At 29.8% G+C, this 14,914-nt stretch overlaps 1 protein-coding gene across 1 annotated transcript; it reads left to right on the forward strand.

The window, feature by feature from the left end:
* Positions 1-3,641: 3,641 nt before the first annotated feature.
* On the forward strand, positions 3,642-8,938 carry LOC122589464 (transcription factor bHLH96-like). Its single transcript, XM_043761757.1, has 3 exons — positions 3,642-4,155; positions 8,208-8,624; positions 8,716-8,938. Exons 1-3 carry the CDS (start codon positions 3,736-3,738, stop codon positions 8,803-8,805), a joined length of 927 nt encoding a protein of 308 aa, XP_043617692.1. The 5' UTR covers positions 3,642-3,735; the 3' UTR covers positions 8,806-8,938.
* Positions 8,939-14,914: the final 5,976 nt, after the last annotated feature.

A 14,914-nucleotide genomic window follows, 5' to 3' on the forward strand; every position in this document is an offset into this window, starting at 1 on the left:
CGGGAGACGCTTGGCCATTTTTATAGTGGTACGTTTTATATATATGTAATATATTATTAGTTAACATTTTATATATATGTAATATATTATTAGTTAACATTTTATATATACATACCTATATTATTAGTTAACATTCTATATATATGTACTATATTATTAGGTGTAATTCGACTGTATGGCCGTACATACTTACGTAGACCAACATGGACTGATCTTCAACGTAATATGATGTGCATGAAAGAGTTCATGGTTTTCCCGGTATGATTGGTAGTATTGACTGTATGCATTGGCCATGGGAGATGTGTCCCACGGCGTGGAGAGGCACCCACACACGGGATGACATAGGTAGACCTTCGTTGATTCTTCAAGCGGTTGCATCGTATGATCTATGGATTTGGAATGCTTTCTTTGGGCCACTAGGGTCTTATAATGACATCAACGTATTCGAGTCATCTCCTGTGCTTGAAGATCTTATATCCGGTTTGGCGCCCTCAGGTATATGTTTATTTAGTAATTTTTTTTTTTACTAATAAGTTTATATTATATAGTTATTTACTAATAACTCTAATTTGTAGCTTCCTTTTATGCAAATGGTAACTTCTACGAGAGAGGGTACTACCTAGGCGACAGGATATACCCCGAATATGCTACATTCGTCAAGACTTTTACCGATCCAATTGACGAAAAGAGAAAGCTTTTTAAGAAAAAGCAAGAGGCGGCACATAAGGGTATAGAAAGGGTTTTTGGTGAGTTGAAAAAAAGATGAAAGGTCCTTAATCATCCGGCTCAGTATTGGGACAAGGCATTCATGATATTGGAGGACGAGGACAAGGCCATTGTCAAGACTACAATCCGGATGAACCTTCTCTAGTACCGGAATATTGGAAACAAATGACTCCAGTCGAAGAACGAATTCAAAATCGTCATGCTATTAAAAGCCGAGAAACACACAATATGTTTACGGCGGACTTGGTTGATCATCTTTGGTCGACCCAACCACATGACTTTGATCCTGATAACGAGGACCTCCTGAATCTCAACGAGTATGTTAGTTCGGACGATGAGTAGCTTGTTTGTCCTTTTTTTTTTTTTAAAATAATGTTGTAGTATGTTATTTTTAAGAACTTAAGTTATTATGTTTGTATTAATTAAGAACTTTATTTATGTTTTATTTTTTTTATAAAGTTATTGTATGTAAGTCAATTAGAAAAACAAAAAATAAAAAAGTTGGTAAAAAGGTGAAAGTGAAAGTACAAAATCAAAAAATAAAAAAATATCAAGAACTTTTACCTTGAGAACCTCTTGCTCCAAAGAAACCCTACTTTTGGTACAATTTTACATGGCATAAAAAGTGTAAGGGAATTGAATCCCATCTCAAGAAACCCCTTGCTCCTACTAGTCTAACTTAAATTAACTATTAATTTGACCAAATTTGGTGGGGGTGTTCCAATGTCCGACCAAATTATTTTTCGAATGAAACCAAATGACTGAACATGAATTGCGGGCACGTCTTTTTTGATACGTACAGTCTGTATGTCAAAACAATGTAAGCGTACGCCACCTTTTGTTTTCATGCAAAGCCAAATGACTAAATCACCCCTCTTTCTTTCCTTTTACCCAAGCTGATGGATGTGTAGTGCATGACATGTGGTAAGGTACGACCATCCTTTATATTTTTTGAGTTTTATCCTTCATGTTTTCAGGGTAAATTCTACTCGTGGTACTACAAATCTTACCCCCTTCCTGAATATTGATTTCTTTTTCCATTTAATTTTAGTCCACGAAGTGTACAATAAATAAAATAACGTGAATATCCAAAACAAATTTATATATATCAATCTAGTCAAGTAACTTTGATTTTTACTAAATATCTAACAATATCCCAATCGGAAAAAAAATACGCAATAATACCCGTACGATGTATTAATAGCCGTATGATGTATAGATTTATTATATGCTGTACAATTAACATAAAACATTATTTGAGCATGTTTCATCGCATATTTTGGCTACGTCTTTGTCTATTTTACTCCAAATTAAAATAATCTTTAACAAGCATGTACTATAGATTAATTATTTAACTTACACTCCAAGAGACCAAATGGCTCACTGTTAGTATCTATAGTTTTTAAAACAACATATTTCATTATATTGACAACAATATAATATACAAACATATATAACATAAGATTTAATAAAGCAAAAGTATGTAAATTAAAACAATCACCATAATGGATACGTACATATATATATATATTATACGAAAAATAATAAATAAAAAATGGATATAAAAATACATTTTTTATTTATCACGAAAACTGAAGGAAGAAGAAAACTAATAGTCTTTTATTATTTTATTGGATAAATATTTGCTATTATTATATTGGATATATGTTTAGCTATTATTATTATTTATTTATTATATTAAAACTATTGGGTAAAAAGTGTAAACTTGTAATGGAAAACAAAAAAGTGTAAATTAAAGTCAAAATTCGAAAACAAAAGTCAACTTAGAGAAATCGAGAGTTGTGATTGGTCGATAAGTTATTAGAGCAACTGTGCTTTAGTATAATAAAAGATTGTTGCGTGAGGAGGTTTCACTCACTTGATTTGGCTTAAAGTTGTGATCTTTAAATGTTTCGAAACTGAGTTGTTATTACGTACTCCAGCTAAAAAGATATATTTTGATTAATTAAAATTGTACGGAGTAGTTGTTTACTAAAAAGAATTCGTAGTTTAAAACACGTGGATCATCTCTCACTCATAATCTCTTACTAGAACACCGTTATCATTAATTGTCGAGAGTCTAAGAGATGAGTGAGAGATGAAGTTGCGAGAGATCTAATCTCATGCAAGGGAATAAGAGATAGATGTTGAGAAAAATATGTAAGTTAATTTAGTTGGATTGTGGGATTTCATTTGAGAGAAATAGGGAGAACTAACATGAGCAACAAAAATATATTGAGAGTTAAGAGTGAAAATAATAATAATAATAATAATAATAATAATAATAATAATAATAATAATAATAATAATAATAATAATAATAATAATAAATGAAGTGACATAATAAAATTAGTTGAGGGTAAAAGATGAATTTTACACACAAAAAAAAAAAATCCATTTCCAATGGCTTTAGGCGTTTCTTCACAAAATTAACTGCGTATTAATCTTTTTCAGAAGATAGAAAATAAAAATAAATACTTATATACAACTTTTAATTAGGTAAGCTTATATACAACTTTTAATAGAAAATTATGAAAAAAAAATACTCCTAATACGAGTAATTAATAAAAAGAGTAGCCTTATTTAGGTAGAAGAAAGAGTAGTAGTGGTCCAATTATGTTGTCACGTGTATCACACTGTAGATTCTTCTGCTCTTTATAAGAAGATGAGAGAGAGAGAAACGAGTAATCCGACTCACATCCAAAGCCTCAGTTTTATTGACCATCAAATTAAAAGATATATAGATACAAGTTTTCTTTTCTATATTTTTTTTCAAGTACTAATTTGTTTCTTTGATCATATATTTTAAACCTTTGTGCCTGCAATTCACTTTTAAAGCCTTTCCAAACCCCACCAAATTTTATATCAGAAACTTTTTTGCCTCTTTATATAACACCCTATCTCGTCAACTTCACTTTAGTTGACTTTAGTCAACGTTTGTTCTTCCAAAAAAAAAAAAAAAAAAATCAATCAAGATCCAATAATTAGTGTACATTTGCATATGAACAAATGGCATTAGACACTGCACTATATGCACAAGATCAAATTGGCATTTGGGGTTATGACTATTTGTTACAAGAAGATAAAAGTTTTTATGGTTTATTAGAAAGTAACAACAACATTATTAGTCAAAATAATGAAAATGTTGCTAAAAGTGTCCATGCAAATAATTTGGACTATTGTTCACCTTCTTCTGTGATGCAAAATCACAATACTATTTCATCACCAGAAATTTGTACCCGTGGTACCGAACTTGTGGCGGCTGTCGGTAGCAGGAGAAAAAGAAGGCGAACCAAGAGTGGGAAGAACAAAGAAGAGTTGGAGAGTCAGAGAATGACTCATATTACGGTGGAACGAAATCGGCGAAAACAAATGAATGAGTATCTTGCTGTTATTCGATCAATGATGCCATCTTCATACGTTCAAAGGGTAAGCCCTATATATTTTTGGTTTAATTCATTCTCTTCTTATTTTCTAGAATTTTTTAACCATAGATATATTGAACATTCTTGGGTTCAAACCTGGAAAACAACAAAAACAGTACCCAATTCTTGTTAAAAACGAGATATGAGAAGGTAAGATGTAAACAGTACTGTCTCTACTCAAAATTAAATGAAAACCATAAAACTGACTAAAACACACTATGATCTTATTTAACACAACGTGTTTTTAATATGTTTTTCAAAAACACATTATGTTAAGTTTATATCACAGTGTGTTTGAACAATTTCTGATTTACAGCGCTATAAAAAACACACTGTGATTTAAAACTTAACACAATGTACTTTAGATTACACAATAAAAACACATTGTGTTCTATAAAAACACAGTTAAAACACATTGGGTTAAATTCAGATAACAGTGTGTTTTGACAGTTTTCTAATTTAAAAAAAAAAATAGTTTTCAAATGAACATTTCACATATATACATTATCAATGTGAAAGGTTTTTTGTGCAATTTATATTACCCATGGTTATAAATTAACAAAAATGATATTCAAGTTTATAAGCTGATCGACAGGTGTTTGTGAGTATGTAAATCAGCAATTATGCATGAGTTTTGAATAATCATTTCAAGTAATCAGTCAACACAAAAAGGTAGGAACAAAGTTTGTTAATTTTAACCAAACATGAATAATAAGCAAAAAAAAAAAAACCTAACGGCATAGTAGCTAATAAATTAAGGGAAAACTTCATATATGTCACAAAAAGGTAGGAACAAAGTTTGTTAATTTTAACCAAACATGAATAATAAGCAAAAAAAAAAAACCTAATGGCATAGTAGCTAATAAATTAAGGGAAAATTTCATATATGTCATTTGTAAGTTAAAAAATATTATATTTGTCCAATTAAATTTTGAAATATCATATATGTAATTTCTAATTTATCAATATATTAAATATGTCATTGTTGAGTAACAAAGTACCATATATGTTATTCTCAATCTACCAATTATCAAATGTGTCGTTGTTAAACAAAAAAAAGATTAAATATATATCTCCAAATAAAAATTTCAAATATCATATATTTTATTGTTAAATTTTACGTACATCAAATATGCATACCCCATTAAATTAATTTAGTCAAAATAAAACATAATGTTTTAAAAAAAATATCAATGAAAAATATGAAATTCACATTTACACAAGTTTTTTCTCTTGTTTTTATAGCTCAATCCATGGTTTCTTTCCGATCTGTATAAATTTTATTCAATGTTACCGAAATGATTAATTTAGTTGGTATTCTTATATCCGTTATTCAATTCAATTCATGGTATATAATAAGTGTTGCGATCATGGTTTGTAGGTGACTCAATCATATGTGATGCTTTTATTCTTGCTTAATAATTAGTCTCCATGACATTTGATGCTAGAAAACTTATGAATTAAAAAAAAGATAAATTCCAAGTTGAAATTTAATGATAACTTTAAAGTATTTGATATATATTTCAATGACATATATAATATTTAATAATGTATTTGGGTAAATATTTTTTCTTTTTTTACTTTAACAATGACATATTTGATATTTGAGTGTATTAGGAGTGACATATTTGAAATTTAAACGTATTAGAGTGACATATATGATATTTCAAAATTAAATTGGACAAGTGTGATATTATGTGACTTATTAATGATATATATATCTATATAATTATTAAAACAGTAGGAAACCGAACGATTCTAGAGCCTAAAAACTCAAACCTATTTTATAAATTTGCCACATAGGATTTAACCTTACATGACATCTTCATATTTTTTTAGCATTATTTATCTATCTTATTTATATATATCCTACAAAAAATATTAAATAAAGATATATATAGAATTTATAAAATCATATATATATATATGAAATTTTCCCATAAATTAATATCAAAAGTTTCATCACTCGAGTGGTTACGTTTTTTTTCTTTCCTTTTCTACTAAAATAGTTGAAATATATGTAATTTGTCTTTTAGGGTTCAGTGACTTTTGTTTCACATCTTCGACTTATTTTATTTCATTTCATTTTTATCTATCGAAGGACAAGAAATGTTACATCACACAAACTTTTAAAAATTAATTAACAGAATCTTGATATTTACTTTAAATTTGCAGACCAGACAAAGTCACATCACTGAATTGTTTTTCTTGCATACGGAGTGCATTGAATCTCAATCATTTGAGATCACAATTCATAAAAGAGTGAATATATATATATATATATATATATATATATATATATTAATAAATATATATATTTATATTATAAAATATACAACTGTATAAAAATACATATATTTGTAAATATTCAAATAATGTTATCATGGATTTATCACTACTCCAATTCATAAGTTCATATATACATTTATAAATATGCATAAAAATTAAATATTTATAAAAAGTTAACACTTAAATTATATAAACAAAATATTCACACTTATATAAATATATATTTACGAGAGCAAGTACCCGCGCGTTGCGGCGGTGAAATGGTGGGGGTGATAGGTTATAAAGTGTGATACGTCATAGAATGTCATAGTCAAACGCCTTAGCCGTATGGGCTCTGCCCTCAGATTTAAAAATTCTTCGAAAGTATATCGAATGACATCTCTAATGAAAGAGCATGAAATTTTAAGAACACCAACATAATTTTTATAATTTATCGATGTACGGTTTTTAAGATAAGAGATTTTGAAAAAATTAGAGGAATAAAATGATTTTTGGAGGAAAGAAAAAGTTGTAAGCATTGATATATGATACATCATGCATTATCATGTGTACATTGTTAAAATTGAAAGTTGTATACATTGTTAAAATTAAAAGTTGAGAGTTGAAAAGTAAATTTGCTGTATAATATAGTATAAATATCTATATTAACTTAGTCATTAATTGCATGAATAAAAGTGTCAACGTTAATTTGTAATATAAATTTTTCCATATTCTCTTAATTTTATGTCTAAAATATTTAATTTGGTGTTATTCATTGATTTTGATACTTTTGAATTTGGACAACTTATAATACATTTATTTAGGGTAATAAGGAGGATGATAAATCCTCCTAATTAATAGGATCGTGACATGTAGAAAATTAGGGGGTCAGATTAGGAAAGAGAATTAATGGATTACATGTGTTAACAAGTGGATATATTAAGAGAATTTTTAGGAGGATTTATCATTTTTCATTTATAAATATGAAGTATATTATTTCTCAATATATATGAGTTAGAAAATTGTTATTTCTACTTAAATTTTTGTCATCTACTTGTAAAGATAAATAATCTATTATCTATATACATATTAAGTGTGAACCAACTAATATTCGTAACATAGTAGAAGCTAAACCTCGCTCTCTCTGTAGGCATTATGTACCATGTGCTTCTTTTTGGCCGTATGCCTACTATCTTTCACAACAGGAAATATCAGTTATGAACGAATCCACAGAAAACAATTATCAATATTTTAACTACATTTAATTAAAACCATCATTATCTTAGCTCATATCAGTCACGTGTAACATGTCGGCCGGGTTACTATATATGCATTAGATTTTTGACATCGTATGTCGTTTAATTATACAGATAAATCATATTTAAGTAAAAAATAGATGATAATTAAATATACGTCATCAGCATCAGATTTTTGGTATACATGCATGTATTTAAATATATCAAATTAAACACATATTTCATTATTTTTAGATAACAATATATGTAAAATTTGTATTTTTGATGAACTTTGAAAGAATATTGAACAGAAAAATTATTATACGTACATATATGTCGTGATATCTACGTGGCTTAATTGGTTTCCTAGTGACTATATTTTTTATTTAACTATTTTCTTAGTCGATCATGAAAAATATTTATTTAAAAAGGTTTTAACCATTTTACAACCTTATCAGTACGTTATTTGTTAGGCATTGATTCTACATTATAAGATGCCTCTATACCATCAACTCATTCCAAAATTCTAATTACTAATTAACTTTTATTAAAGGGAGATCAAGCTTCAATAATTGGAGGAGCTATAAATTTTGTGAAGGAGCTAGAACAACAACTACAAACGTTAGAGGTACAACAAAGAGCCATGCATCAACATACAACCATCAAAAATAACTATTCTTCGCCACCATTACCATTTAGTGAATTCTTCACATTCCCACAAATCTCGACTCGAACGCAAAATGATCAAGGCTGCGGTAGTTCGGTCACTTTGGTCGATAACCGGCCACGGGCTATGGCAGAGATTGAAGTAACAATGGTGGAAAACCATGCAAATCTAAAAATACTATCCAAGAAGCGAACTAGGCAGCTCTTGAAAATGGTGTGTGGTCTACAATGTTTGTGGCTCACTATTCTCCACCTTAATGTTACTACAGTTGATCAAATGGTACTCTATAGTCTTAGTGTAAAGGTTAGTTTTTATTGTATATTTTATTCTCCAATTATTTGCGTTAATTGTCTTATTAAATAAATTTTTGATTGATTATGGTTATAATTGACAGATTGAAGATGCATGCCAGCTGAATACAGTGGATGAGATAGCTGATGCAGTCAATTGCATGTTGGGAAGAATTGAAGGTGAAACTATGTAATCTAATAATTCAATTGTAATAAACCTATATAGCCTATTGTTTTTAATAATAATTAATTAGGGTATAGTTTTAATAACTTTTTTTCATTCTAGAGGTTACCATATAGTACTAGCTAGCCTTTTACATTTCTTAATTTAATTGTTGCTGCCTAATTTTGTGATTATGAGAGACATGGTGTTCAGTGAAAGATTCTCATATACCGTTCTAAAATTATAAAATGGACTAAAAAGAAACCATCAACAGTTTAGTGTTTAACTGCGACATCTGGAGAAAAAGCAAGAGTGTTAACCACTAATCGAACCTTGTTATTGGTTAAGTTTATACGCAAGTAAATGCAAAGGCTTTATAGAATTCAAGATACTATTGCATACAAAACTTTTTTCCTAGTCGGAAGCAAAATAGCGTCCACGTACACATGCACCTGGATTTTCGGAGGTGGATTTATGTGTCCACAGGCACGCGATATTTCAGACAGAATTTGGCCAAGAATCCAGTCTCTACATTGTAATCCGGCCCTTGCATATTGCACTGGCTTAGACAATAGGCATAAAAGCAAAGTACACCACCAAGCAACTTTATATGCTTTGGAGCCTATCATTTATAAACCCCGCCTTCTAATTGAACAAACTACAATCCCTTAGTTACACTTCCATCAAAATGAACACCGGTTTGTTTTAGTAATTAGATGAACATACTGTTAGAAAAGAAGATTTGAGGATCAGTATCAAATTCAATACCTGTTAAAATATCAAACTATATCACCTTAAGTCGAAATCACAGCCACCATGGCAGACGGTGCCGGCGGCTCTAATTCCGACTTGGCATTACAGTTGGCCACATTATTACAAAACACAACAAATCATCAATCACAAAACCCAAAACTATCTGATAATCTTCAGATCAATCTAAAATTAAACAGTTCGAATTATGCCTTGTGGACCCGAATGATCCGAGTGGCTATAGGCGGTCGATCAAAAAACATATTATCACATTTAACCGAAACACCACCCACCGAAAAAGCAACAACAGAACAAAAGGAGTTATGGGAACAAGAAGACCTGATTGTATTCTCATGGGAACAACAAAACAAAAGTTTGAACCAATTATTCGAGAAGTTCTCCGGGTCGACCCGCTCCCTACCGTCGAATCCGCTTATGCCATGGTTCGAACAGAAGGCGCTCACCAATTGATTATGGGAGAAACAAGTAACGAACCACACGGGGTTGCCTCAGGTTTAATTGTCGGTGACCATACCAGCGGCGGCGGCGGTTTTGTCACAAAAAGCCTTCGCCGGATCGACGGCAAGAAAAGGGATAATCAAGATGACAAGTCACATAAGTGTGAGAAGTGTGGTATGTCACGACACACGAAAGAACAATGTTTCAAAATCGTCGGATACCCGGACTGGTGGATCGGTCCAAAGAAAAATACCAAATCCACCAGAAGAATGGCGATAAAGAGGAAATGATTCAAATTCAAGAAAAAAAGAGTCGAATTGTAAGTCAAGTAAGAAGGAAGGAGGCTAGCCCCCGAAAATGCTCCGCGCCTAGGTTGGAATGAGAAGGAAAAGAACATCACACCTACCGCAAGCACTAACCCCAACGGTGAAAATCGGAGATCTGATGGCTTTGGTGGGGTAGCGGCGACCGGTGGAAGGAGAGAAGAAGATGGTGATTTTTCGGTGGTAACAGGTAAAAGAAAAAAAGGAAACCAATTTTGTGGAAATAAGGAAACGATTGGGTTTCCTTTTAACCCTCCATCCTTTCTCAACAATTCTTTTTCTCCTCTATTATCTTTACAAAATAATAATATTATTAGTTGTAATAATGGGCCGAATACAAGGTATTTAGGTAAAAAAGGCCTGCGTGATGGAAAAGTCTTAAGTGCTCATGATAGTTCAAATGGCCCATGAATTTTTGATTGTGGTGCGACGGATACGATGACATACGAGCTGTCGGATTTTTCTGAAACTTCAAAGCCAAAGAAAATATATATATCGAAGCAGCAAATAAAGGGAAAATGGATGTAAAAACTGGAGGAACAATTAAAATTTCTCCGGATATTAAATTGTCCAATTGTCTTTATATTCCGTCATTGTCACATAAACTCTTGTCAATTAGCCATGTGACAAAAGAATTAAATTGCTCAGTTCTCATGCATCCAAATTTTTGTCTCTTGCAGGATATCAGGACGGGACGGATTATTGGGCGTGACACTGAAAGAGAAGGACTGTACTATGTCGACGAAGTGAATGCAAGTGGAAATGTCACTACAAGAAAACTGGGTATCACCGACAAATTTTCCGACAAAATTTTTTCGTCGAAAAATTTCTTACGATTTACCGATGAAGTTCTAATAAAAAAGCATGAATAGAAGTTTGAAATTTTTCTGACACATTTCCGACGATATTATGTCGAAAACAAATTTGTCGGAAATTGGACTCTAAAATACAAAAATTGCCGACAAAAAACCGAGAACTTAATGTCAAAAATATATTTCGTCGGAAATTCCTGAGAAAGGTTTGGTTTAAAATTTAATTAATTATAAGATGATTGTTTTGTCGGTAAACGGCTGAAAATTTTTATATTTGTAAGAAATTTATGATGAAAAAAATGTAATTGCCAAAAATAAAAAGTAAATAAATAATGAAAACGTTTTTGTCGAGAATATGTCAAAAAGAAAAAAAAACTTCTAATGAAATTCCGACGAAAACTTTTGTTTTTTAAATAATTAAAATCTACTTGTGTTTTTTTAAGTTTTGTTAGAAATTCGTAGTAAAATATATTTGTTTCTAACTAAATTCCGACGAATAACTATCTTTGTCAAAAAGTAATAAAATTCCTTAGAAATTCGTCGGTAACGTACACAATTTCCTTCCAATTTCCGACGAAAATATTAAAATTGTATAAAATTCAAGGTATTTCACATATTTTTCAACAAATATATATAAATGTACGTCGATATTTATGTGTAGAGTTCAAGTATGTTTGGGTATATATGTTGATACTTATGTATTCATGCAACAATTTGTGTCGATTTAATGTGTGTATATAGAAATATATGAGATCATTAATATTGTCAATGTGTGTGTATATATATATATATATATATATGTTGTTATAGTTGTAGTACATCAATGTATATCTGTATATAAACTAATATACGTATATGTCACTATACTTGCATGTATTGTGGTGACGATGGCTTTATGGATATTGTAGCATTATTTTAATAATTTATGCATGTATGTGTCTATAAATGTTCATAAAAGCTTTAAACAACTCAAATATAGCACATTTTATATTTGTTTGTCGGAAATTCGTTAGAAAACATAACTTTTCCCAACAAATTTCTGACACAATTTCAAAAAGTAATAATTGTCCTTACAAATTCATCGGAAATTTAAACAATTTCCTATGATTTTCCGACGAAAATATAAAATTTATGTAGAATACAAGGTATTTCACATACAAATATATTAATAGGAATCTCACACCTTCACCTTTGTGCATGTATTAGTGTTATTTTAAATGTACGTCGATATGTATGTGTATAATTCATGTATGTTTAGGTACATATGTTGATGCGTATGTATTTATGTAACAATTTCTGTCAGTTTAATTATATATGTAGATATTATGTATATATAGAGAAAGATATATGTGATCATTAGCGTGTAAATTTATGTTATAAGTGTATGTGTTGTTATAGTTTAATACTACAATGTATATGTGTATGTAAAAAAATATATGTATATTTAACTATATTTACATGTACCGCGATGTCTATGTATATTAAGCATTATTTTGATGATATATACATATATGTGTCTATTAATGTCCATAATATCATTTAAGTAGTTCAAATCGAGCATTTTTTTGTGTTTTTCCTTCAAAATTCGTGGGAAAAAATAACTTTTTTCAACTAATTTCCGACGAGTTATTCATAATTATCAGAAAATAAATGAATTTCTTAGAAAGAGCTCGGAAATAAACAACTTTCCAACATAAAAAATATATATTTAAATTCAAATACATATTCTTTCTAAAATTTATAAATAATTATTTATATCTTTAAGAATGGGAATGAATGAATATTAGTAATAGAATATATTGATTTTATAAGTTATTTTATTTACTATCATTTTAATATGAAAATATCACTACAAATTTTTACTCGTATAAAATTGGTTGTGATATACAACATGACAATTTTGATCTACACAATGTAGTTGGTCACATGAATTACATTAATTTAAATTTTAATATTATTTTTTATGTATCATTATCTTTTGCTAGTTATAAGTATATATGTTTTTTTTAATATTTTTTTTCGAAAGAATCGTGTTATACAATAAATAAAAGGGCTAAAAAATTTGTAAGAACTAAATAAATAAATCATATAATATACAGTATTAATTTTAAATTGACTTTTAGTACCTATTCCAATTTTTGTTCTTGTACTTTGGTCTTCTCAAATCACACCCCAACTTTAATATTTTATACCAATATATAATAGCCAATAAGAAAGCTCCATCTCTCTTCACATGGATCTTAATCCAATGGTCCACAGTCACTCCTAACAAACACATCTAACTCTAAAATCTTATCTAATGGTCCGAAATAACCCTTCACAAACACAAAACCAGTCCTCTGTTCCTTTCCCAAAGGCCAAATTAATAATTACTTCACAACTTGACTGATTTTTTATACAAGCCTTTTGCTTTTCTCCCTTTCTAGTAATTACTCATCTACTTTTATCCATTGCCCTCTTTCTTCATCAATATTTACTACTCGTCTATATGGGCCATCATAAATCTTTATCTATATACATCTCTTATAATTGTTGTTCTTCTAGTTTCCGATTATAAATTTCCTTTCCGCAAAAAAAAAAAAGAAACAAAAAACAATCCACTTTTTTTTTTCTTTACTAGCATGACTGTCGTTTTAGACTTATATATAACTGCTCATTTTTCATTCAAAAGGCATCGTGTATGAATGATTAAAAAAATGTGTGTATGGAAGACGGCAACGGCGACAGTGTAGGCTATGACTTTGAAGTTTTTAACCAAACGACTTCACGCAAGGGTGTCTTCTAATTGATGATAATTTATGTTCTCATATATATAGTTAAGGGAGTCACGTTTTATATTTATTTGTAATTTAATTGCTGGGTTCTCAAATAATGTTAATGTTACAGTGTTTGGTAATGTATTTTTCTTGTTCAAAAAACTATGGATTCATGGTTTGTATGTTTTGGCTTTTAATTTTATACAAGCTACTATATCGAAATTATATTTGACCTGTGTTAAGAATTTATTAATTTTTTATAAGAATTTGTTTATAATTATATATTAAAATTAATATTCATTATTGGTGGATTTTAATTATTTTTATAATTCATTTGGATAGCTACATGTTTCCGACACATATAGGATTAATAATTAAAAAAGTATATAATTATTTAATTTCGACGGAAATTTATCGGAAGTTAAAATATATCACCGATAAATTTTCGAGACAAATTTTTGTTAGAAATACGTCGGAAACGTTTACAATATTTCCGATGAATTACCAACATTACTTTTGTCGGAAATACGTCGTAATAAGCTAACTTTTGGACATTTAATTAGTTATTTTCAATATAGTTAGTATGGATATTCCGACGAAAAAAATTCGTCGGAAAATAAAATATTCATCGGAAAGTTTCGTCAGTAATTGTTTCCGAGGGGGGTTTTCCCGACAACGAATTTTCGTCGGAAATGGCTCGATAAACACCGTTTTCCTACTAATTTCCGACGAAATCTGTCGTCGCTGAAAGTCAGTTTTCTTGTAGTGTGTATTGTTGGCTCATGGGACAAGTGAAAGAGCAGCATGGTTGTGGCATAGACGACTGGGATATCCTTCAGTTAGTTATTTACATACTTTGTTTCCGAAACTTTTTCCATTAAATAAACCGTTGTCTTGTGAAACGTGCATTCTTGCTAAAAGCCATAGACAAACTTATAAACCCAATAATACTAGGGTTCAAGTTCCTTTTGCATTAGTTCATTCCGATGTGTGGGGTCCTGCTCCGATTTTTGAGGGACAAAACTTCCGGTATTATGTAA

This window comes from Erigeron canadensis, chromosome 2 (genome assembly GCF_010389155.1).
Source record: "Erigeron canadensis isolate Cc75 chromosome 2, C_canadensis_v1, whole genome shotgun sequence".
In the NCBI taxonomy this organism is placed as follows: Eukaryota; Viridiplantae; Streptophyta; class Magnoliopsida; order Asterales; family Asteraceae; genus Erigeron; species Erigeron canadensis.